The sequence below is a fragment of the Meles meles genome, chromosome 2, assembly GCF_922984935.1.
Source record: "Meles meles chromosome 2, mMelMel3.1 paternal haplotype, whole genome shotgun sequence".
Lineage (NCBI taxonomy): Eukaryota > Metazoa > Chordata > Mammalia > Carnivora > Mustelidae > Meles > Meles meles.
Window position 1 is genome coordinate 154,049,940 of NC_060067.1, and position 25,720 is coordinate 154,075,659.

A 25,720-nucleotide genomic window follows, 5' to 3' on the forward strand; every position below is an offset into this window, starting at 1 on the left:
AATTCTTAAATTTTCCTAAATTACTGGAAACACAAAATTCATAGTAGGTGGCCCTACACCATAACTTCCATTTACATTTCCTTTAAAAAAATTAATAAACATTTCCTTTTATAATCTAACCACTCACAAAAAAGGTGTGTTTCATATAAACCATGAAAGCTTCAGTCTACTAATAAATCATTTAGTTTTAAAAGTCCTTCTTTAAGCTTTAAAGTTATCTACTTAACTCCCTGGTATAAATCACAGTCAATAATAGTAGCTAAAGTTACTTAATTTCTTGAAAGTAACATCAGAATATTGTTTTTGTATTACTAGGTTAAATTACATCACTCGAAGACTAAAAAGAGCCACTAATCCCAGGGGCATCTGGATGGCTCAGTCGATTGAGAATCAAACTCTTGGTTCTGGCTCAGATAGTGATCTCAGGGTTGTGTGATAGAGCCCCATGTCAGGCTCTGTGCTCAACAAGGAGTCTGCTAGAGATTCTCTCTCTCCCTCTCCTCTGTCCCTTCCCCACACCCACTCTATCTCTCTCTCTAAAATAATAAATAAATCTTAAAAATAAATCAAATAAAAAGGGAAATTAATCTCAGAAACTCGAGATTTTCTACACTTCAATTTAAACAATTTGCTAATTCTCATTATTTTGGAATAAGCATGGCTCTCCAAGTTTAAAAAAATACTATGAAACACTGTTCTATATTGTTGCAGGAAATGGTAGCAAAGCCTGTTACCTCACCTTTAAATAATAAACCAGAAGTTCATTCAGAGCAGGATCAGCATTCAGATTAACAAGGAAGCATTTATCATCCCCAACTTTAATCCCAGAAGACTGAAGAGATATTCCAAGACTCTCAAGCTGTTTCTGTCGCTCCTGTAAATGTATTAGAGAACTATTAACTATTGACACAGCAAGATATAAAAGGTCGTACATTGGAATAATTATTAAATAACTGTATAATTAAAGTATGTTATCTTAGGACCTGGTATTATAGATCACCGCATTTTTTTCTCTTTCCAAACTGTATGTTATTTTATCTTGTTAACTACAACTTTATTTTGAGAAATAAAGGTATTACCAACAGCAACCAAATACTCTACTGAGCCCTCAATTTTCACTCTTAAAAATACCTAACATCTTAAATTTGTCTTTCTCATTTAATTCTGTACATCTAAGCAAAGCTGTTTTACCAAATGTGATCTTTCCATAAGGCCAAATTTTTAATACACTCTCTTGCCCGACAGCCTCGGTGAAATCCCAGCCAGGATAAAAGCCGACCCCTCAACAAAGTCCATAGGCCCTCAATCTGGCCCGTTTCCTCTCCATCTTCATGTCTTATGGTTCCTACTCTCAAAGGCTTATATACTCTCAAAGAGTTATATGGAACTCTTCCAGATTCCTGAAAGGGTCAAAACACACTTTTTAGCTGAACACATTTTACACCTCTCTCTTCTATCTGAAGCATACTTGTTCTCATACTTGGTAACTCATACTTGTTTACTTGACTATTTCTCTATAAGGGCAGGGATCGCATACATCCACTGTGAATTCCGAGCACCTAGCACAGTGCGTCATACACAGTGAGCGCTCAAAATGTCAGTCTTGTGAATGTATCAAAATCAAAATTGCATATGCATTCAAGTATTATTTTCCTAAGAATATAAACCTTTCTTCTTTGTGCCTACCTGTCTCTGAATCCAAACGATATACAAAGGTATACATAGAGGGGGATATAGACTCCTGCAACCAGAGGTCTAAGATTAAGGTATATGAATAGGGGCAGAGCAGCATGTCTCTGACTACACATAAATAGCAAGTGATAGTGAGTCACAGCCACTAAAAGCCTTTGATTCTGAGGAAAAGACAAGAAAAGCTAAGTCATTTAACTAGGGCCACATAGTAAGTTTGCAGTACAATTGAATTACAGCCTGAGGATTCTGCCATTTTTAGGGATACCATCCCAAAGTTATCTGACCATGGACCATTTTTCTTCTCAGAAGACTTATTAATAACTGGTGGTTATACCACCAGAAATGCATTTTGGAAATGCTAGTCTCTTTTGAAAAAAGGTCAATGACCAACAGACCAGGTCTTTTTCCATGAGAGAAGAGAAACAAGCTCTGCAGCAGAAAGCCTAGGGGCTTGCAAAGATAAGGTGTTAAATGAAGTGTTGGATAAAATCAGGCACCCTCCTCAAAAGGGACACCTATTCGAGGAAAAGAACAGTTAAGTAAGGAAAGATGCTAATGATAACAATTTACCAGCATTAGCAATGCAATTTCACTTAGACCTACCCTGCTTGTATCAGCAAAGCAATGCAAATAAAATACCATTTCAAAGTCAATGTTTACTTTTGGAGTAGCTCAAAAAGGCTCACACAAATTAGTTTTAAGTTGGGTAATTATTAGACTGACTTATAATTTATGAAAAACAAAAAGTGAGTATAAAATGAGAAATAAAGTTCATATACTGGACTATTCTCTAATTTGAAGGATATGCATTAAAATAACTCGTGTTGGGAAACAGATAAGACAAGATTGGTCATATGTTGATCTCAGTGAAACTGGGTGATGCCACAAGTGGATCAATTATACTCTTCTCCTATTTTTATCTATTTTGGAAATGATGATAATAAAAAATATGTCTGCACTAATATAACATCCACTTTATGCTACATAATGGTAGTACCATCCTACAATATCTGATGTACACATTGATTCTGGGCAGCACATTTAAAGATGGAACATGCTGGGTGACAAAAGTAGCAAGTTCTATGTATTTACTAATATGAGGAACAGTTGAAAACACTAGAGATTTTTAACTTTAGAAAAGGAGGGGAAGAAGGCAGAGGTTACCTTAACTATCTGGGTAATGACTGTCCCTGTCTTGTAGGGCTGTTGGGGGGCTTAAATAAAATACTGTATTTAAAGGTACTTAGCATAGGGCCCAACACAGTGTACGTAATACATATTTGCTATTATTACTCTCAGTTACTGTATGTATGTGGGACACCCATTCTCTTAGCTTTGGAAGAACAAACTAAGGACCATGAACAGAAACGAAAGAATAAAAGATTCTGATTAAATAGCTACTATTGGAGTCATCAGAGCTGTCCAATCATGAAAAGACTGCTCGACAGGGGACTGGCCTCCACATTACCATGTATATTTCTAAAACAGAGCCTGAATACCTACCTAAAAGGAATGCCATGGAGCAAGTCTTTTACTAAGCAGACAACTGGACATTTAGGGTTCTTTCCAAATGCTAAGGTTCCCACCCTAAAATTGCACAACTCTACCTCAATTAAGTATTTTAAACACAATAGATAGCTCAGATTTAGGTATTTCATATTACTTTTATTAAGTTGTCATAATATAATATAAGCCAGAGGCTTATAACTGAGTATCTGCCACTAATAATTTTGTAATTTGGTTAAGTTCCTTAGGACTGCAAAGCACTTAATAGAATTGGGGGTTTAGAGTCAGAGACTACAAAGTAGCCACTTTGTTTAAAAAATGCTTATGTCTCTATTTCTTACATAATGAACTATTAATTATGTCTTCTTTAGCCTTCAAATTAACTTTGTGAAATAGAGACTCTTGGATCTAGTTTCTTATTACCGGTGCTAGATTTGCCATCTTCAAAGCTAAAAATCAAAAAAGGAACCAGAAAAGCCATAAGCTGCACTGCACAAACTGCAATGAGTATTTCTCTTGCTTTAATCAGGAAGCACAAACCTGTGCAATCTCCTCAGTTTTCCTCAGTTTCTCCTCCCAGGTCACAGTCATTTCCTGGATTAGCTTCTCTGATTCTTCTAGTCGGTCTTTTAGTTCTGGAGATTTCATTGCCTATAAGAAAATGTTTATTTCATGAAAGGTCTGTACCATGCCCTGAAGAAAGTATTAACTAAATCCAGAAGGATAATAGTAACAATCTGGCTGCTCTCAGCTCTACAATTCACCGAGCTCTCTGATCTACCTAAGCCAGAAGGATGAATGTGACTGACACACAGCAACCAGACTCTATGCATCCCACAAGCTCACTCAGTTACCCAAGTGGGCTTGAAAGGAAGACTCACCTGTGTTCTTCCAACCTACTGTCACTGTGAAGATCTAATTACATTTATTCTTTTTAAGATTTATTTATTTATTTGACAGCGAGAGAGGGAACACAAGCAGGGAGAGTGGGAGAGGGAGAAGCAGGCTTCCCAATGAACACGGAGCCTGATGCAGGGCTCTATCCCAGGACCCTGGAATCATGACCTGAGCTGAAATCAGATGCTTAATGACTGAGCCACCCAGGCACCCCAAGATCTAATTACATTCAGAGAGACAGACATTTAAGCTCTCAATGGCTTATTTTTAAATCCCAATAGGTCCGTATATCTAGACTCATACATGGGATTCATTCTAGTCTCTACTCATGACTTCAGGTATTGATTCAAGTATATACAGATGAAATCTGCACATGTTGTAAACTGAATAGTGGTATTAATACCAGGAAGATGGAAACAAAATTTCAAATAATCCTGATGAACTGTAAAATTATCCCTGTAAAAACAAGATAAATTTCAACGGGCAAAAATGTGACCAAGATAATTGTTTTGACCATGTATTTTATCAACTTACTACCAGCAAACAGGTTATAAAAAAGAAAAGGGCTATGGTCCCAATCCCAGGAAAGAGTCCCACAGGGCTGATTGTGGGAATAGAATGCTAATTAAACTAGAGATACTGAATCTGGTATTTTATTTCACCTTTGAAAAAGAGGATGATCATTTGGTTGTAGGTTAGAACTGTACAGGTTTCAAATTCAGTAAAAGAACATAAACACCATACATCACAGAATATACAAAGGGTAGTAGAGCACCTCTAAATAGATGGGTATTTCTTTTTTTTTTTTTTTTTTGTATTTCTTTTTTTTTAAAGATTTATTTATTTATTTGAGAGAGAGAGAGCATGAGCGGGAGGAACAGAGGGAGAGGGAGAGAGAATCTTAAGCAGACTCCCCACTGAATGCAGAGCCCAACATGGAGCTCGATCCCACCACCCTGAGCCAAAGCCAAGAGTCCAACACTTAACCGGCTGTGCCACCCAGGCATCCCTAAATAAATGGGTATTTCTGCTATAAAATATTTTTTCTACAAACATAATTAAACCACAACATGGAAAAACTAGATTATCAAGATATGGAAAAACTCAAGATTTCCATTCTGCCTTCAACCAGTAAACAAATGATACAACAAGTATCTGCTTGAGTCCTCTTTCAGTCCGTCTTTTCTGCACTAAAATTGCATACACTGTGTTTCAAGCATCTCTCTCCCTCTTTCCCTTATTCTTAGTTATACCTCTCCTTTCTTGTCTCCTGCCTATACTGTGGAAAGAAACATTTTCTCAATTCCCTTTATTCTCTCTTCCTGTTCAATCCTTTCACACCTGTAAAAACTCTATAAATTTCAACTATGACTATCTGTCTTTACTTATTACTCATCTCAAGTTTCTCTTCCTATAGGAAACTCAAAAATTCTAAGTGGAGTACTTATCACTTACAGCTAAGGGGAAGAAAATTCTAATTCTAGCTTTTCCTAGACCCACAACGTGTGGCTTGGCTGTGCCTTATACCTCTGCTTTGGTTAGCTGCTCTCGGAGCTTTTCTACTTCTTCCCGGAGATCCCGGATAATTCGTGCATTAGGATCCTCATTCACCACAGCATGGTTCACGATGTTCTTGGCTCGATCTGCATACCGCAAAGTTGAAAGGGTTTCATCATAGTTATCAGCTGCTGGACTGACAGTGGCCACCATGGCCGTCTTGCTGTTACCCCCAAGACTGTCCTAGATGAAAAAAGAAATTGAGTAGGATTTTTAAGTTGGAAGAAAACATCATACAGGAAGTTGAAGTCAGACTGGGTGAGAGAACATACCAAGGTCAAACATATATTAAAGGGCAAAGCTAGGACTAAAACAGATATACTGACTCATGTCCCGTGCTCACTCTTCTCTGCCAAGCTACTTTTCTGCAGAAGGGAGATCTGGTTTTTAAGAAAAGACAGGGAAATACAAGGAAGCCTACATTTATTTCAGTTTAATAACAATTGGTTCTAAGCAGGCTACTCAAAAAACAATGATTTCTTAAATGTCTAAAAATCTTCCTTAGAGAAACTAAGCAAACATGATATTTGTTATCTGATCAAAAAGTGATTACCTACAATCCACTCCATAATGACATGTACTTCCTTAGAGAAACTGAATAATCGTGATATTATTTCTTATCTGATCAAAAAGTGATTACCTACAATCTACTCCATAATGCCATGTACTTGGAATCTCTGTGAAGCTTAAATAATGGCTCAGAAAGTGTTGCTGTTACAAGCTATCAAGTACCTTGCAAACTTTTTCAAACATAAGATATAATTATAGTCTTATAAAATAAAAGATATGTTGAAAGCACCTGACTTTATTCCCTCTGACAGCACTTCAAAAACTAAAAAAAAAAGGCTCATCTTCTACACAACCATTTCTACAGTTCAGGCAAGGGGACTAAAGAAAAGACACTCATTTTCATTATGCTAACACTGATCGGTCTGGTCAAACAGGCTTTTTAGAATGGGCGCCAACAAATTCAAAAAACTACTTCCACTTGAGAACATTAAAAAGTAACTAACTATAACTCAGAATTACAAAACTAGAAATCAAGTCCACCCTGACTCTGCTTCACCACCCAAAGGCTGTATGTAATCCACCTACCACAGGCAGCCTATAAGACAGCCCCCGATGAGCCCTAACCCCTGGTATTACTACCTCAGCACCCAGCCCCTTCCCTTCAGTGTAGGCAGGACATCTGATTTACCTCTAAGGAACAGAACAGAGCAGAAGTGATGGCATGTCACTTCTGAGATTAGATTCTAAAAAGATCATGGCTTCCATTACAGGTGTTTTCTCTCACTCGGGAAACCACTGTCAGAAGGTGAGGTGGCCCTATGAAGAGACTTCAGGAGTGAATTTGGAAACAGATCTGAAGCCTGCCAACAACCACCTCGGTGAGCAGATCCAACCCCACTCAAACCTTGTACTGCCTACCCTGGTAACACTTTGACTGCAGCCACATGAGAGACCCCCCCAGGAACCACTTGGTTAGACCACACCCAGAATCCTGACCCATGGAAACTATGAGATAATAAATGGCTGTTGTTTCTAGCTGTTAAGTTTTAGAGGTAATCTGTTCCACAGCAATAGATAACTAACAATACACTAACATACCATCCCAAGATGAAAAGAATTAACCAAAAAAAAAAAAAGACTCAATACCCTCTTTCAGCAAGAGAATATCACTGAATTATAGATTCTCAAGATAGAGAAAAGACTCAAACAAGGCAATATGGGGAATCATAGGTTGTAAGAAAGCCAACTCTACTTTGGGCAACATTAACAGATATAAAATTCTTACTTCTGAAGATACAAAGATTTTCCATTATCAACGTATCTAAAATCTGTCTGCGCAATCTGTGATTTATACCATTTCGGGACAGACATTACCTAGTCTCTCAGCCTTCTGTGAACTAGATTATTTTACTGATTAAAAAAAACCCAGAGGTTTGTTCTAAACAAAAAAGTCAAATTTTACTCTGCCTAAAGATCCAGAACTAATAAACTGAACAATACTCTAATCCAGTGGTATTCCACTTTCAAGTCCAATATGACTTCTACTCTCCCACAGCTACCCACAATTACACAGTAACCAAGTAACACTTGGCAATATAGAGAGCTCAGATCTGGGGAACAAGTAAAGTGGCCAGACAGCTTTCCAAGTTATTCTGTCCTACTGCCAGAGACAAAATAATTCCCTAGGTAATGCTAACAGTTCGATACAATCACAGACAATGTGTGTGTGTGACTGACAATGTGACAATCCACTAAAGAAAATTCAGTTTTCCATAGAAAACACAGCTTAATTATACTTCCAAAGGAAATATACTCTAAGGCATGAAAAGGAAGGAAGCATAAGTAATCTGGGCTCTAGAAGGCAGAAGTGACTTCCGGCAAGTCTGCATGATGGCTTGCTTTCTTCTTTGCTTCTAGACACTGATCCCACACCGTTAGTGCCCAGCTTTGACAACTTCCCAAAGAATGTCAAGACGCACATGAATGAAATTCCAACGTTATATATAAAGATCACAGGAATGACATCTGCAATTACAGTTCAGTCACTCACAACACCACGGGGAGTGCTGCCTTTCAGGATCTACTGCATTCAGTTAGCCCATGTGAACAGCAAATGCTACTGGGTAAAAGGGGTTTGAGACAGTAACAAACAAGGGGAAAAGGCATGGATACTGTGCTTCAACTTGTGCTGAGAAAAGGAAACCTGGCAAAGGACAAATACTTGATACTTTAAAAGCGCTTGTGCACGAGTAACAATATGCTTATATTCAAAAATGGCCCCATGCCATCAGCAAGAAGGAAACAGCAACAAAAGAACTGGCACTCATTCAAGGAGAAAGTATAAGGCTTCTTGTTACTCTTTAATTGTTTAATTAGGCAAATCAGATGAGCTTTGTTTCAAATGTAGCAACTGCAAATTAAATGGACACAGGAAAGAAACTGAATTTTGGAAGGCAGGATTTTTTAAAGCTGAAAGAACACTTTGAAGTCATCTAATGAAATTACTGCATTTTACAGATGAGAAATTGAGACCCAGGAAGACCAGCAGACTTAACTGAAGCGTCATAAACGCTAGTTCAGAGCAGAGCTGAAAGTACTCCTTCACTCAGCTCTTCACAGAGTTTACCACCTAGAGGGTGACACTGGTGAGCAAATACTATATGGTAAGAACTAGAGCAGGAATAAACACAGAATGGTCATAGAAAACACAAGGAGCACAAAGCCTAACCTTCAAAGGTTAGGGACGACTTTCAGGGAAAGTGACACCTGAGACCTAAAGATATTGAATAAGCATCATCCAGATAAAGGCTCGAGGGGAGGGAAGTAAGAGGAGAGATTGAAGAGAGGAGGAAGAATGTTCCAAACAGAGTAAGAGTAAATCCCTAGAAGTAAGGGCTCTCATCACTTAGCTAGAACTGATCATAGCAAGACCAAGATGAACCATTAGAAAGAGGGAGGGGTCAAATTACTGAAGGCCTAGTAAATTCCAAGTCATTAAAGAATTTGGACTTTATCATAATGGCCTGTAAGAGAGTTACTGAAGAGACTGAAGTTTAAAAAGAGTATTAACTTTAAGAGATGATAACTTACTATTAAAAAAATGGGATGGAAAGCTTGAGGGGGATGTTTCAATCATCCAGGCAAGAGATGGAAGTTGCCTTCATGAGATAAGTGGCAGTAATAATGGAAAAGGTGGATTAAGTCAAAAGATACTCATTATTTGAGCATTTATTACCAGAAATTATTTGACGTTAAGAGGTTCATATTTAGAAGGTTACACTGAGAAGCAGAAAACCTCTTAATAAGAAATAGCTCTCCACTGACCACTTACCAAATGAGTAACCACTCCACCCACCATGAGAAGAGCTAGAGAGAGTGAGAAGAGCACTCACACCCATCCCCCACAAAATCACCAAGGGCAGTCATTTTCTCTGACTCCCAGAGGTTGTAAATATCAAGAGCATAACACAATTATAATGCAAATACAATGCAAAAACACTTTTAAAAGAAACTGCAAACCTTATAAAGGATGAGCAATTTTACGAGTTCAGTGATAGGCTGCAGTACACTAGAATCATACAAAATCGAACAAGGATCAGGGAGAGTTTGACTAATTTAGAATTAAAGAAGGAGGGACCAAAAGGAACATAAAAGCCACTTTAAAAGAGAATGATTTGTGTATCAATGGATTCCAAGAGGTCTTTGGGAAAGTTGTGCAGATATCAGAATAAGTTTTGTAAAAATGCCCCACTTGTGAAAGTGTAATTTTTTTAAGTAAAAAGTATGACGAAAATCAAGAAAACTTCATTTTTAAGCCTAACAATTAACACACAGAGTTTACAATTACAACTTAATTTTACTAAACAGAGTTAAAGTGAGTTTTTAAAATGTTCAGTTTTTTTCCTCAGTTCAAGTATTTTCACAAGTTTCTATTAAAATTTGGTAAGAGTAAAGTGCTTCTCCTTCTAATGAAAAATGACCTTTTGCAAGATGTACAATATATAGCCTAGGCAAGAGAAGATGGGGAGTGAGGTCAGCCCTGACTCCAATCTTGTTTCTGCGACCACTGTCACTTCTGTAAAATGGGAACACTACCATTGCCTTCAGGGAAGTAAATGAGATCATGCACATGAAGCGTTTTGCATGGTACTTGATTCTCCTGCCTCCAGCTTATAGAATGAATCCTCAAAAATTACCCAAGCAACTTTAAGTCTGTGAATTAATCTGATAAAAGATATTTCCTAGTGTTTGTTTAAATGGACTGAGGTAATAACACTGGAACAAGAGAACAGTGAATATTACATCTTTTCAATCAGGCACATGCAGGGAATAATCACGAATGATTGGGAAACATTTCTGTGGGAAGTCTAAGGAAGAAATAAGTATCTTATCGAAATTCCTTCTGGAATCCATTAAACAAATGAGATTTCAAAGTTAATTACTGATATGTGAAGACCAGCACAATTATTTCCTTGATAGTGAAATGTTTTGTAATACCCCTTAAATCTAAGAGTTATCTACAAGTGGTTGTTAATTATCAAACTTGGCTAATTTATCTTTTTCTTTTAAATTTCTAATTTTTTTTTTCATTTTGGCCAAAGGACATACTCTACCTGATTTTCCACTGCGGCCAGTTTCACTTAATAAAGCATACCCAGGGGTGCCTGGGTGGCTCAGTGGGTTAAAGCCTCTGCCTTCAGCTCGGGTCATGATCCCAGGGTCCTGGAATCGAGCCCCACATCGGGCTCTCTGCTTGGCGGGGAGCCTGCTTCCCTCGCTCTCTCTGCCTGCCTCTCTGCCTACTTGTGATCTCTGTCTATCAAATAAAATAAAATCTTAAAAAGTAAATAAATAAATGGTTTTAGAAGTAAAGTTGAATACCAGTAATCCTTTGAGAGAGTAGAAGCTACTCTCTCAACCCAACTTCCTTTACAAACATGTCATGGACTAAGTCAAAGTTGTGTCACCTTGGAAACAAACTGAAGCCTTTGGAGGGGGGATGAAAGGTGGGGTGTGCCTGGTGGTGGGTATTATGAAGGGCACATACTGCATGGAGCACTGGGTGTGGTGCATAAACAATGAATTTTGGAACACTGAAAAAAAATAAAATAAAATTTAAAGTAAAAAAAAAAGTTGTGTCACCTTGGAAGTATAAATATTGTTAAAATGTCTATTTCAGCCAAAGAAATCTATACATTTAATGCAATTCCTATCAAAGTATCAATAGCAGTTTTCACAGAGCTAGACAAAACAACCTGAAAATTTGTATGGAACCATAAAGGACCCCAAATAACCAAAGTAATTCTGAAAAACAAAAGCTGGAGGTATCACAATTTTGGATTTCAAGTTATATTACAAAGCTGTACAAATCAAAATAGAATGGTACTGGCACAAAAACAGACATATAGATCAACAGAACAGATTAGAAAGCCCAGAAATAAACACATAATTAAATGGCCAATTAATCTTTGACAAAGCAGAAAAGAATATGCACTGGGAAAAAGAAAGTCTCTTCAAAAAATAGTGTTGGGAAAACTGGACAGTTACATGCATAAGAATGAAACTGGACCACTTTCTTACACCATCCACAAAAATAAATTCAAAATGGATTAAAGACCTAAATGTATGACCCGAAATCAGGAAAAATCCTAGAAGAGAGTACAGGCAGAAATGTCTGTGACATCAGCCCTAACAGCATTTTTCTAGATATGTCTCCTGAGGCAAGGGAAATAGCAGCAAAAATAAACTATCAGGACCACATCAAAATAAAAAGCTTATGCACAGTGAGGGAAACAATCAACAAAGCTTAAAGGCAACCTACTCAATGGGAGAAGATGTTTGCAAATGACTTATCTGATAAAGGATTAGTATCCAAAATATATAAAGAACTTACACAAATCCACACCAAAAACAAAACAAAACAAAACAAAAATCCAATATTAAAAAATGGGCAGACAACAGGAATAGGCATTTCTCCAAAGACATACAGATGGCCAACAGATACAACAGATACACAAAAAGATGTTCAATATCACTCATCATCATGGAAATACAAATCAAAACTACAATGAGGTATCAGCTCACACCTGTTAGAATAGCTAAAATCAAAACCACAAGAAACAAGTGTTGGTAAGCATGTGGAGAAAAAGGAACCCTCTTGCACTGTGGGTGGGAATGCAAACTGCTGCACTCTTGAAAACAAAATGAAGGTTCCTCAAAAGTTAAAAATAGAACTACCCTACAATCCAGAAATCCCATTGCTGGTATTTACCCCAAAATACAAAAACACTAACTCAAAGGGCTATATGCACCCCTATGTATATAACAGCATTATTTATAATAGACAAGTTACAAAAGCAGCCCAAGTATCCATCAACAGATGAATGGATAAAGAAGATGCGGTATATATACACAATGGAATATTATTCAGTCATAAAAAAGAATGAAATCTTGCCATTTGCAAAGATGTGGATGGAGCTAGAGTACAATGCTAAGCAATTTTAGTCAGAGAAAGACAAACACCATATGATCTCATTCATATGTGGAATTTAAGAAACAAAACAAACAAGCAAAGGGGACCAAAAAAAAAGGGAAAGAGGGAGACAAATCAAGAAGCCAACTCTTAACTATAGAGAACAAACTGATGGTTCCCGGTGGGGAGGGGGGATGGGTAAAATAAGTGATGGGGATTAAGGAGTGCACTTGTGCTGAGCACTGGGTGATATATGAAGTGCTGAATCACTGTATTGTACACCTGAAATTAAATGTAACATTGTATGTTAACTATACTGGAATTAAAATAAAATTTAGGAAGAGCCAACAACAACAAAAAAAGCTGTGTCTTCTACTAAGCGAACCTGTGCTTAACTCATCTTTATATTCCATATATATGCGGTAGGATATTCACTACCACAGTGAGTAAGAGGCGTTCAGTAAATTCTTGACTGATGAGAGAATAACTCATCAAAATACAACACAGGGCTCATAAAATTATTTCTTCATTTTAAAAAAATAGAAAAGAAAAAGAAGTATTAAGTAAAATATTTTGTTCCAGGTTGGCAACCCTATACAGAGTTAAACTGTCACTGGATTTTCTATCCTCTAGCTCCCAGTCCAATACCCAATTCACCACACCACTTCCTTAAACTAAAGGTAAATGTGAAGACAAAGAGAGCTGAAAATAGCCTCTCTTCACCAAACTCCTATTACATGTCCTTACCATCTCTCTCATGGAATCACTAACTCTTGTTATAATATTTTGTTTACACATCTTATCTGCCCTACCAGACCCTGAGCAATTAGAGGGTAAGGAGGGTCCCACATTTCTTTATGTTCTCGTCATAGCACTTTACAGCTTTTATTCTCATTTCCATTTCTCTCAAACATACTAAATCAATTAACAAACAAATGACTGTGTGCTCTATTCTGTTTTCTTAAACATGAAGAAGCTAAAAGTAAATTAAAGTGATCATGAGTACTCTTGATGTTAACCAGAAAAACAAGGTCCAAAATGTCAGCCAAACAAAAGGAGTCTGTGAGAAAGACAGAGTAGTCCAGCTCAGTCTATAAGACAGTGGAAATCCTTTCCTATGACTCAATCACTATCAGATTAGCACGAGGTTCCTCTTTTACATCCCAAAATCTCAAAGGCAACTGTGTTGTTCAGTGTGCCCCAAATCCCTTTGCTTCCAGGTTCTAGTCAATCAGGTACTTAATCTATTAAATTTATGATTATCCTGTGAGAGACTCATGATTTTAAATTTGAACATTGGTAAAAGAAATGATACAGGAGGACTTACAGTCTACTCTTCCTTTCTACCAATCACCAAGAGTAGGCCAGAAAGGGTGGAGGTGGGAGCTTACTTTGAGCAGCCAAGTGAGAACTGAGTCACGATATGGAACAAATTTATTCTTGTTTTTGCCAGCACTCTGATCTGCTAGGGCTGAGATAACCAGACCGAGGGTTGTGAGGGACCTGCATGGTACAACAAAACAGAATAATAATAATAAACTAAGAATATCAAATGTCACATTTTAGCACAAAAACTGAACATCAAGATGCCTTGTACCTGTATGAGAATAGCACTGTTGTCAGCATTTTGCTGCTCAGTTTAAAACCACATAAATTTTAAAAGCTGATATCCTTATAACACTACTACAAGCAATAAAATGGCTTAGCTCAAATTATTTTTTTCATTTCTGTAAGTAGCAACATGGGCTGTAAACTTCTAGGTTAAGATAAAGACACAAACACCACATATCTTTAAGAAAAGAAGCCACAAACACAATACATTAAAACTTAGTATAAGGCAAAAACCTTTGCATATATGTATGTGTGTATATGAAGTATCTATTTATATCATTATGTATCTACACACATATCATACATACATAATATCATTTATACATCTGTATATCATCATTCAATAATACAATAAAAGCATAGCATTTGGATGACAATCTTCTATGATCCCCAGTTGGTTACTCTCATTATCAGTCTTTCTGGATTCCTACCCACAAGGAGCTAGTAATTCAGCTTGAGGTAGAAAATATAACCATATGAAGGAGTCCATATACAAAATATTATTTTCTAAAACCCTAGCTTCTTGGTGTAAATGACAGCAGTCATACAAGGGAAAGCCCAATGTGGCTAGGACACAATTTGATGTTGGTTCAGACAGTGACAGCCAGGTTGAGATCAACAGCTGGGCTGTGACAGACCATTACCTGTCCTCTTCCATAGCTCAGACCAGTGGGGTTCTCAGTTGGAAGGCCACTGTGCCCCCACAGGGAGATGTTGGCAAGGTCCACAGATCTGTTTGGGTTGTCACAACTGGGGGTGGGGGAAGAGAGGTGGTACTACCACCATCTATCTAGAGGGTAAGGCCAGGGATCCCACTAAAAATCCTACAATATACAAGAATACACAAGAATAGTCCCTGAACAAAGAATTAATCAGCCCCAGATGACAATACAGCTGCTCTTGAGAAACCTCTGATTTGACTGTGCTCCTCAGCCCCACCACACATCTCAACAAAACATAAAATAGGCTCAGGCCCATTTAAAAAAAAAAAATACACACACACACACACACACACACACACACACACACACACAATTATATGTTTATAAATACATATTTCATATATATAATATAACCAAAAAATTCTCCATTATTTATTCGTTATAGCTTCAATCATTCCAGCGTCTTATTCTTTTAATAACCATAGAAGTTCCCCCATTTGGCTCTTAAATCAGTAAAATAATAAAAGTAAGCTTCTAGAAAACTTACTTGTTGATGTTGCTCCCCTCTTTCAACCTGTCCCCTGCAGCCCCGGTTTTCGTTGCTCGCTCACTGCCAGCTAAATCAACCAAGCTCAGCTTGCCTACTTTCTCTCCAGATGTCTAGAAGACAAATCAACAAATACTAATAAGCAGTTAAACAATACAGGAAGTCCTACATCTTTACCAAATGAGTGTATTCTCTAAATCCTTTAAAATACTATTTACTGTTATTTCAAAATTAGCTTGTGCTGCTATAAAACAGTGTAAGAAAGGGCGCCTGGGTGGCTCAGGTGGTTAGGCATCTGACTCTTGGTTTCAGCTCAGATCATGATCTGGGGGTCCTGGATCAAGCCGTAAGTCTGGCTTGCACTTGGTGGGGAGTCAGCTTGATTCCCTCTCCCTCTCTGGCCCTCCCACTGCTTGCACACACACAGGCATGTACTCTCTCTCTCCCTCTCTCTCTAAAATAATAAACAAATATTTTTTAAAAAACAGTATAAAAAAACTGTATAGTCTAGTAGTAGATATATATAAAATTTTACCCAACTCTACTAATTCAGGTAAGAGTGAAACTTATTTCAGAATATAGCGCCCCCCAAAATGGGACTCTTTGAAGGGAACCCAATAAAATTTTCTTTTTTTAAGATTTTATTCATTTATTTGATAGAGACAAAGGAGGGATAGAAAGAGAGAAGACTCCCTGCTGAGCAGAGAGCCTGATGTGGGGCTCAGTCTCTGGACCCCGAGATCATGACCTGAGCTGAAGGCAGGTGCTTAACTGACTGAGCCACCTAGGTACGCCCCATAAAATTTTCATAGAGAATTTTATAAAATATAAATTTTAATATGATATGAAACTGCTTAAAATATCAAAATATTTACCAATAACCCTGAGAGAAAAATATTTCTGCAATTCTGATTGGTCTTAAAACAGTATTTTACATAATAGGATCTCTCAAAAACTCAACACTTTCTCACATTTTTCATATTATTTATATATAGTAACTCCTTTATTTCATAGTTTCAGGTATTAAATTTACATATTTCTCTAGTTATTATAGATATATACATGTACATATACTGACATTTTCCTTTATCAAAAATATTCCATAACATAACCACACACATGACAGATATTTTATACTTCAGCAACAATACAAGAAATGTGGAAAAGCAATGCCTAAATGTACAGGCTGGTCCATTTCTTAAAACTTTTCTTTAATATACATATTTATATTTACTTCCATAAATAAACATGTTGCTAACAAAAGGATATTCAGCTTCCCAAATCAAAAGTACTTTTGGCTAGTGATGATGAACATTTTTTCATGTGTCTGATAGCCATTTGTATGTCTTCGTTGGAGAAGTGTCTGTTCATATCTTCTGCCCATTTTTTGATATGTGTGTGTTGAGTTTGAGAAGTTCTTTATAGATCCTAGATATCAACCTTTTGTCTGTACTGTCATTTGCAAATACCTTCTCCCATTCCGTGGGTTGCCTTTTTGCTTTGTTGACTGTTTCCTTTGCTGTGCAGAAGCTTTTGATCTTGATGAAGTCCCAAAAGTTCATTTTCGCTTTTGTTTCCTTGGCCTTTGGAGACATATCTTGAAAGAAGTTGCTGTGGCTGATATCGAAGAGGTTACTGCCTATGTTCTCCTCTAGGATTCTGATAGATTCCTGTCTCACGTTGAGGTCTTTTATCCATTTCGAGTTTATCGTTGTGTACGGTGTAAGAGAATGGTCGAGTTTCATTCTTCTACATATCGCTGTCCAGTTTTCCCAGCACCATTTATTGAAGAGACTGTCTTTTTTCCATTGAATATTTTTTCCTGTTTTGTCGAAGATTATTTCACCATAGAGTTGAAGGTCCATATCTGGGCTCTCCACTCTGTTCCACTGGTCTATGTGTCTGTTTTCATGCCAGTACCACGCTGTCTTGGTGATCACAGCTTTGTAGTAAAGCTTGAAATCGGGTAACATGATGCCGCCAGTTTTGTTTTTGTTTTTCAACATTTCCTTAGCAATTCGGGGTCTCTTCTGATTCCATACAAATTTTAGGATTATTTGCTCCAGCTCTTTGAAAAATATCGGTGGAATTTTGATCGGAATGGCATTAAAAGTATAGATTGCTCTAGGCAGTATAGACATTTTAACAATGTTTATTCTTCCAATCCAAGAGCATGGAACAGTCTTCCATCTGTTTGTGTCTTCTTCAATTTCTTTCATCACTAGCCATCAGGGAGATTCAAATTAAAACAACATTGAGATACCACCTGACACCAGTTAGAATGGCCAAAATTAGCAAGACAGGAAACAACGTGTGTTGGAGAGGATGTGGAGAAAGGGGAACCCTCTTACACTGTTGGTGGGAATGCAAGTTAGTGCAGCCACTTTGGAGAACAGTGTGGAGATTCCTGAAGAAACTAAGAATAGAGCTTCCCTATGGGTATTTACCCCAAAGATACAGATGTAGTGAAAAGAAGGGCCATCTGTACCCCAATGTTTATTGCAGCAATGGCCACGGTCGCCAAACTGTGGAAAGAACCAAGATGCCCTTCAGCGGATGAATGGATAAGGAAGATGTGGTACATATACACAATGGAGTATTATGCCTCCATCAGAAAGGATGAATACCCAACTTTTGTAGCAACATGGACGGGACTGGAAGAGATTATGCTGAGCGAAATAAGTCAAGCAGAGAGAGTCAAGTATCATATGGTCTCACTTATTTGTGGAGCATAACAAATAACATGGAGGACATGGGGAGATGGAGAGGAGAGAGAGTTGAGGGAAACTGGAAGGGGAGATGTACCATGAGAGACTATGGACTCTGAAAAACAACCAGAGGGTTTTGAAGGGGTGGGGGGTGGGAGGTTGAGGAACCAGGTGGTGGGTAATAGGGAGGGCATGTACTGCATGGAGCACTGGGTGTGATGCCAAAACAATGAACACTGTTATGCTGTAAATAAACAAATAAAAAAAAAAAAGTTAAAAAAAAGTACTTTTGGTTAAAAAAAAAAAAGCTTTCAGTATGTTTTTTGTTTTATGCTGAAAAGGAAATAGAAAACAAAGAACCTTTTGTTGTTACACTAATCTTGCTGTGATGGTAAAAAAGAAAAATATGCTTTCAGCAAATGAAAATCTTGCCAAAATATAGCGTTTTGCCAACATGATTATTTTAGCTTCTGGTATTTGAAACTGATTTGCTGGGGGATAGGCATCATAATAAAATACGCAAATATTCACATAAAAATTAAGAGGAAAAATGAGAAGTTTTCGGTGCAGTAGAAGCATATACATCTCTGGCTCTGTTTGCTCTTCATAAGCTTCAAAACCAAACACTCCAAAAGTCATTCTACAAATCTACTGATTTTATAGTACAATTCCCTAGTATAGTTTATTCCTTCTAATATTTAGCTGTTCAAAAAAGGTAACATTTCCAAACAATATCTACTAAATTAGCTGGAGTTAACATTAGCTTATACAGCTAGCCATCCAGTTTAAAGCTCAAAAAATGCTATGGTTGAGGCTATGAACCACTGGCATGTTGAGCATGTCCCACCTTCCTTTAGTTGGATAGGGTGGAACTGAAAACTACATTTCTCCGACTCGCTTGCTGCCAGGGTTCAGGATGTGACTTGGATTCTGTCAAGGAGATAGACTTGCTTCAGATTTGGAAAGCATTAGCAAAGTAGAAGTCATTCCCCTGGCCTGTTTTGGCTTTTTTCTGCTGGCAAGCAAGATCATGAAAACAGGAGATTTTCTGCAAGTGTCTCAGTTTACATTCTCCAGCTTCCCCTCACTCTGAGGCAGCTTCACTAACTCCTGTGTTGCAGACCACAGCTATTACGCAGACCTTGAGCTCACAGCTCTAGTGGTGGCCTCAGAAGCAGTATCATCCTTGGTGGATGAAATGTACATTGTTATTCCTACACATTCAGTCTAGAATCCACTCTTCCTCAAGTCTTCTAACAACTCTGTAATTACCCAATCCTTCCATTAAATCCCTTTCTGTTTACCTACAGTGGCTTCTGTGTCTTGCTGAGTCCTAACTAATACTCATGTCTGGCTAGGACTTTATGTCACCTAACACCTGAAGGCAATGGAATAGGATAAATCATGATCCACTTTAGAAATATTTAAAAAAAAAAAAAAAAAAGGTCAAGCATGTGAATACCTACCCCAGACTTCACATCATATAAAGTATGTGTAAGGGTGATTTTGAAGACTGCATGGGATCGACTGCTCTCCTCATTCATGTTGGTAGCTGCAACTGTACGGGATTTGTTACCCTCAGACATCAAAGACTCAATATCCTAAGTAGAAACAAGTCATAAACACACATTTCATTACCTGTCAAACAAACATCAAAATTCTGCTATCCTATGAAATGAATTACAAGTTTCACTACTCAAGTCAACCACATTTGGAGTTTACACATTTACACTTTACTTCTCAATGAACATTAAGCTCCGCTGAATATAATAGCCAATACTGTCTCTGAAAACTCAAACAAAACATTTACTTTCTGTAGGTGCTGAATAAAGTAGCAGCTTTGACTGAGAATTAGAAAAGTTTAGAAGCCACATGTGGAGACCCATAAGATGGCCAAATATATCATGCCAAACTTCATCTAATCTAGAAATTTTGAAAATTTTAGTTTCTTTAATAACAGAAGCAATAGAATACAAGTATTAAATCAGATTATATGAATAAGCAATAAACAAAAATAACTGCAACCCCTTCATGTAAGCATAACACTGTGTCACCACATTAGTGTATATTATACCAGATCTGTTTTTGAAAACAGAGTATCAAGGAACTAAATTCCTGCACAGATTTACTACTTCATTGCCATTCTGCTAAAAAGGAGATAGCATACCTTATGACCCACCAATTGCACTACTGGGTATTTACCCCAAAGATACAAATGTAGTGATCCAAAGGGGCACGTGCACCCTAGTCTTTATAGCAGCAATGTCCACAATAGCCAAACTATGAAAAGGACCTAGATGTCCATCAACAGATGAATGGATAAAGAAGATGTGATTAACACACACACACACACACACACACACACACACACACACATGAGCGCGCGCGCGAATATTATGCAGCCATCAAAAATGAAATCTTGCCATTTGCAATAATGTGGATGGAACTAGAGGGTATGATGCTAAGCGAAAGAAGTCAATCAGAGAAAGACAATTATTATATGATCTCATTGATATGAGGAATTTTAGAAACAAGATAGAGGATCACAGGAGAAGGGAGGGAAAAATGAAACAAGAAGAAACCAGAGAGGAAAACAAACCATAAGAGACTCTTAATCTCAGGAAACAAACTGAGGATTGCTGGAGTAGAGTAGGGGGAGGGATGGGGTGGCTGAGTGATGGACACTGGGGAGGGTAGGTGCTATGGTGAGCACTGTGAATTGTGTAAGACTGATGATTCACAGACATGTACCCCTGAAACAAATAATATATTATATGTTAATTTAAAAAGAAAAAGAAAAAAAAGGAAATAGCATGATGCACTTAAAAGATGATGGGATGGGATCTCCATTTTTTTAAATGTCATAAGCTCTAAAAATGGTTACTTAACCAAATGGAATTTTAGATTCATAAGTAATAATACAGAGCTATAATATAATCTACCTTACAAGGATTTTAATGAGGAACAAGAAAGATAGTATGTATTGAAGAGTTGACTACTAGTCTCCTCTTAACCTGTCTCATTTTCTTTCTAGTAAAGAAACCGAAAGCTGAGCACCTTACCTTGCAGTGGAACTGAGACTACATTTCCCAGATGCTGTAGCTCAGTCTGGCTATAGGATTAAGTTTTAGCAAATGAAACACAAAGTCATTTGGGAATTCTCCTTAAAGGGAGTAGGCATGCTCTCACATCTTGGTTCTAAGAGCTAAGATCTTGAACTATGAGAATAAGGGCATTACCACAGAGCCCTATGTGGAGAGCTGGAAGGAATTTAGGTCCCCAAAAGAATCTTTGGAGCCACTGTATCAGTCCTCTGCCCATTCATTCTTTCATTCACTCATTTGTTCATTTAAATATATATGAAAGTCACCTACTACATGACAGGTACGTTTTGAATTCTGAGAGTAAATAAGGAACAAAACAGATGACAAATCAAAGAACTTAAATTCTATTATATTTTCCTGTTATCTGCAGCCAACACAATCCTAACTGACACACATATATGAAAAACTTTAAAAACCATAGTTTTCTATTTTGCCGTATCAATGAAAAATAATAATGTTTATGAAAAAAATTCAATATGATAAATAAAAAGCCTCAAAGTAGAAACATTAACTACATGGGTTACCTGGGTGGCTCAGTGGGTTAAAGCCTCTGCCTTCAGCTCAGTTCATGATCCCGGGGTCCTGGGATCGAGCCCCGCATTGGGCTCTCTGCTCAGTGAGGAGCCTGCTTCCCCCTCTCTCTCGGCCTGCCTCTCTGCCTACTTGTGATATCTGTCTGTCAAATAAATAACTAAAATCTTTTAAAAAAAAAATTAACTACGAAGAGAAGTTTAAGCAGGCACCAAAATAGAAAAACCAACACAAAAAGTAAAAGCCATAATTTTTTAGATCCATTCCAAATTCATTTTAGATCTATTAAATCTGACAATCCTGAGACTTAATGTAAAAGCTTCACCTTATTTAACCTACACTTACTTACTGGCCCCCAATCTGTTGTCTCATGCATAAGCTGTATTGAGACTTTTAATTTTTTAAACAAGCAGAATGTCTCTTTACACTTTCCAATCTCCTCTGAGCCTTCAAAAACATCTGATCTCTCTCCAATGTTGTATAAATAAGTTCTCAAATGATCATTATCAAAATAACAATACCTACTAATATTTATATCAAATCCTAGCATTCTCAAAGACTTTTCACATTATCTCATTCGATCTCCACCAGGAAGTCTTCGTATCCATTTAAGTTAGGTACCCCCTCCTCAAAACTACCATAAATCCTAATCATGCGTTTCTCACTGCTCTTAAAATCATGTTGTTTTAGAACACCTTATAATAACATCTATAAGCATCTTGAGGAAATGGACCATCTCATTCACTTTTTATATCTTCAGCACGTGGCACAAAGTCTGGCACATGACAAGTGTTCAATACATGTTTATCAAATCAAGTACCTAAAGTTCACTAAGTGAAGTATCATGGACCAAATGGTAGAAAGGATTAATGAACAAAAAAACCAAATGGACCTACCTCACAAGATAGTCAAGAAAGTAAAACTAATTTCCATTTTTAAAATGAGGACAGAGGATTAGTGAGGTAGGTGATCTGAGTCATGTAAGAGTCACATACAAGAGGATTAGTGTCACCAGATCAACATTCTCTGACTCTTAAGTCAATGTACAGTTACATCACAGCATCTCACTCCACCCCTATTTTCCTATCTCGCAAAGGCTGACGGATCCACACAAAGAAGAACTAAGTTTGAAAATGAAGAGAATAAAAGGCCAATGAGTGATCCTATCAAATTAGAAACAGACTTTGAATTCCAAATACCCAATTCATGTTTTATTTAATGAAATCATAGGCAACTTCATTATCTTATGTACTACTAGGGCAGAAAAATGCGCAATTGTAAGGATTATCACAATTTTAGAGCTCATAAAAAATGAAAGTAAAGGTGCATTTCACAATAGATGAATAGGGATGCTTTGCAAATGTGTATACCCTCTCCCAAAATTAAACTGTCCTAATAGCCATATAGGCTTTTTAAGAAAGATCTTTGCAAAAAGTGGCTTAATAAATGCTACTGTTAACTTTTTTTATTTTAAGAAAAATAATCATCAGAAATTAAACAAGAAATAATCTGCTACAGTGAATTTCAGCAGTGTACAGAAAGAAGGTCATTACCTTGTAGCTTGTGACAGCCAGTTTGGAAAGTCCATCGACATAGGGTCCCAAAACATTGTGCTCTCTGACTTTTAACGTTTGACGACTTCTGCCATTAAAAAAGAAAGAATTTAAAAATAATAACCTGCTTTTAAAATGATTCAATTGTGCTCCATAAAAATATACACTGAATTCAACAAAGATCCCAGGTAATGAGAACCAACTTACTTGATCTAAGAAGAATATAAACCAAAATTTAAAATCTTGACTGGTAAGAAAAACTTCATAATGTGGTAAAATATCACATCACTCAAAAGGGTACACTGTGGGAAGTCTATTTACTACCACAAAGAATGTGGACTCTAAATACAAACATCTACTTGTCATTTCACAGAATGTGGTACAAAGAACAGAAACTCAATAAATGTTAACTGTGCAAGAAAGAAAACTCAAGACCAATCTGAATCATGAATAAAGACAAACAACAGACTGAATTTAATAATGACTTAAAAATATAACATAAGACTGATCCCAGGGCTACTGGGTTGTTCATGAATCAAAGATTCATGCCCTTTACCAAACTAGACTAATAGATTAACTAGATGGGGTTAAAAAAAAATTATCATTTCAGTAAGTGCAATGAAAAGGATTCAACAAATTTACTTATTCCTGATTAAAAAACAAATAGATACCACTTACAAAGAAGGAACTAATAAACTCAGTGAGGGGCACCTGCCAAAAACCTAAAGCATACAGCATACTTAATTATATCAACCAAAAAGACATTAAGAATATTCCTTGTTGATTATATGGTAAATGAATTCTATCTCAAAAAAGCTCTGTAAAAAATATAAACATTACAATAAAAAGACTATTTGTTGAGAGTGAGATTGCAAGTGCTTCTTATTTATGAACTTATTTTCTAATGATTTGAAATCCTCTACTACCCTAGGATCAGCTACCAAAAACTTCATCTATTACTATAAAACTATACATGAAATAAATATAGAACAAATATTTGACGTAAGTCTGATCTCAGGACATACTATATCATAGCCTTTTCCTTTCATTTTTCCTATTCTCTTAAAAAGATACTGAATTCATAAAATCAGTACTTGATATAAAAAACTAAGTTCTCGGGGCACCTGGGTGGCTCAGTGGGTTAAGCCACTGCCTTCAGCTCAGGTCATGATCTCAGGGTCCTGGGATGGAGTCCCGCATCGGGCTCTCTGCTCGGCAGGGAGCCTGCTTCCCTCTCTCTCTCTCTCTCTGCCTGCCTCTCTGCCTACTTGTGGTCTCTCTCTGTCAAATAAATAAATAAAATCTTTAAAAAACAAAACAAAACAAAACAAAAAACAAAAAAAACTAAGTTCTCTTGGGGTACCTGGGTGGCTCAGTCGGTTAAGCATCTGACTCTTGATTTCAGCTCAGGTCATGATCTCAAGGTTGTGAGATTGAGCCCCACATTGGGGCTCCAATTTATTAAATAAATTAATAAATAAGTCTTTAAAAAAAACAACAACTAAGTTTTCTCAGATAGTCTCCCTAAAAAGGGATTGCCCTTAGAGCTTTTAATCCATTCACTTGGACTCTTCAGAAACAATGCAAAAGTCCTCAACAAACTTTCATGGTGGAGACAGCAGTAGCAGCTAGCCCCCATGGTGTACTTACTAAGTAAATGTTCTAAGACCTCAGGCATATCCCAACCAATCTCCACAGCAGCCCTTTGTGATATTATATAATAGTATTATTCCCCTCGGTACAAATGAGGCCTAGAAAACATAAGAAACTTGCTCAACAGGTACCAATTAGAGGACCTGGATGCAGGGCTACATGAAGCCCAAGCTCATGCTGCTAATTACTAACAATACACAAAACAAACATAAAAAATTACTGAAGACTCCAACCACATTGCAGATAAAGTTCAAGTGATTCCACACAAGCACAGGGGGATGAAGTCCGCTAAGCATTTCTAGCTGGGATCTCAAGGAAAGTGATGCTCTTCACAGAGAGGAAGGTGCAAGGATGAGAATTCAGGGCAGAGTTGGGAAAAATACAAGGACACAATACTCAGCAAGATGTGGGTACCTAGGCTATAACCTTCCTACCTCTGGCCTCCTTTTGTTTCCTGCTTTGACTTTCATGTTTGGTGCCCTCCAGCCACACTGGACAGCAGGGCCACTCTCCAAGCAAGTAATTTCTTATACCTCTGTGCTCTAGCACAGGCTGTCCCCTATGCCTGAATAGTCCTCACCAAACTTCTCAGTGGACAAACTCCTACTTGGAACAAAAATCATTAAGCACCTTCTGTGGAATCTTCTCTTCTCATTCCCTTTGCTTTCTATTTTGTATAAGCCCCTTGCACAATTTAAAAACATTATTGCATTGTAT

General features: G+C 37.2%; 1 protein-coding gene across 2 annotated transcripts in view; it reads right to left on the minus strand.

Moving 5' to 3' along the window:
• KIF13B (kinesin family member 13B) overlaps positions 1 to 25,720 on the minus strand; it is a 201,938-nt gene that overhangs the window by 105,502 nt on the left and 70,716 nt on the right. For both annotated transcript variants that reach the window (XM_045990711.1, XM_045990703.1), the window contains exons 7-13: positions 23,351 to 23,438; positions 19,629 to 19,763; positions 15,455 to 15,567; positions 14,026 to 14,137; positions 5,623 to 5,835; positions 3,739 to 3,849; positions 740 to 874 (exon numbers count right to left, since the gene is read on the minus strand). In XM_045990711.1, the coding sequence (XP_045846667.1) occupies positions 740 to 874; positions 3,739 to 3,849; positions 5,623 to 5,835; positions 14,026 to 14,137; positions 15,455 to 15,567; positions 19,629 to 19,763; positions 23,351 to 23,438 (907 nt within the window). The remainder of the gene's footprint in view (positions 1 to 739; positions 875 to 3,738; positions 3,850 to 5,622; positions 5,836 to 14,025; positions 14,138 to 15,454; positions 15,568 to 19,628; positions 19,764 to 23,350; positions 23,439 to 25,720) is intronic.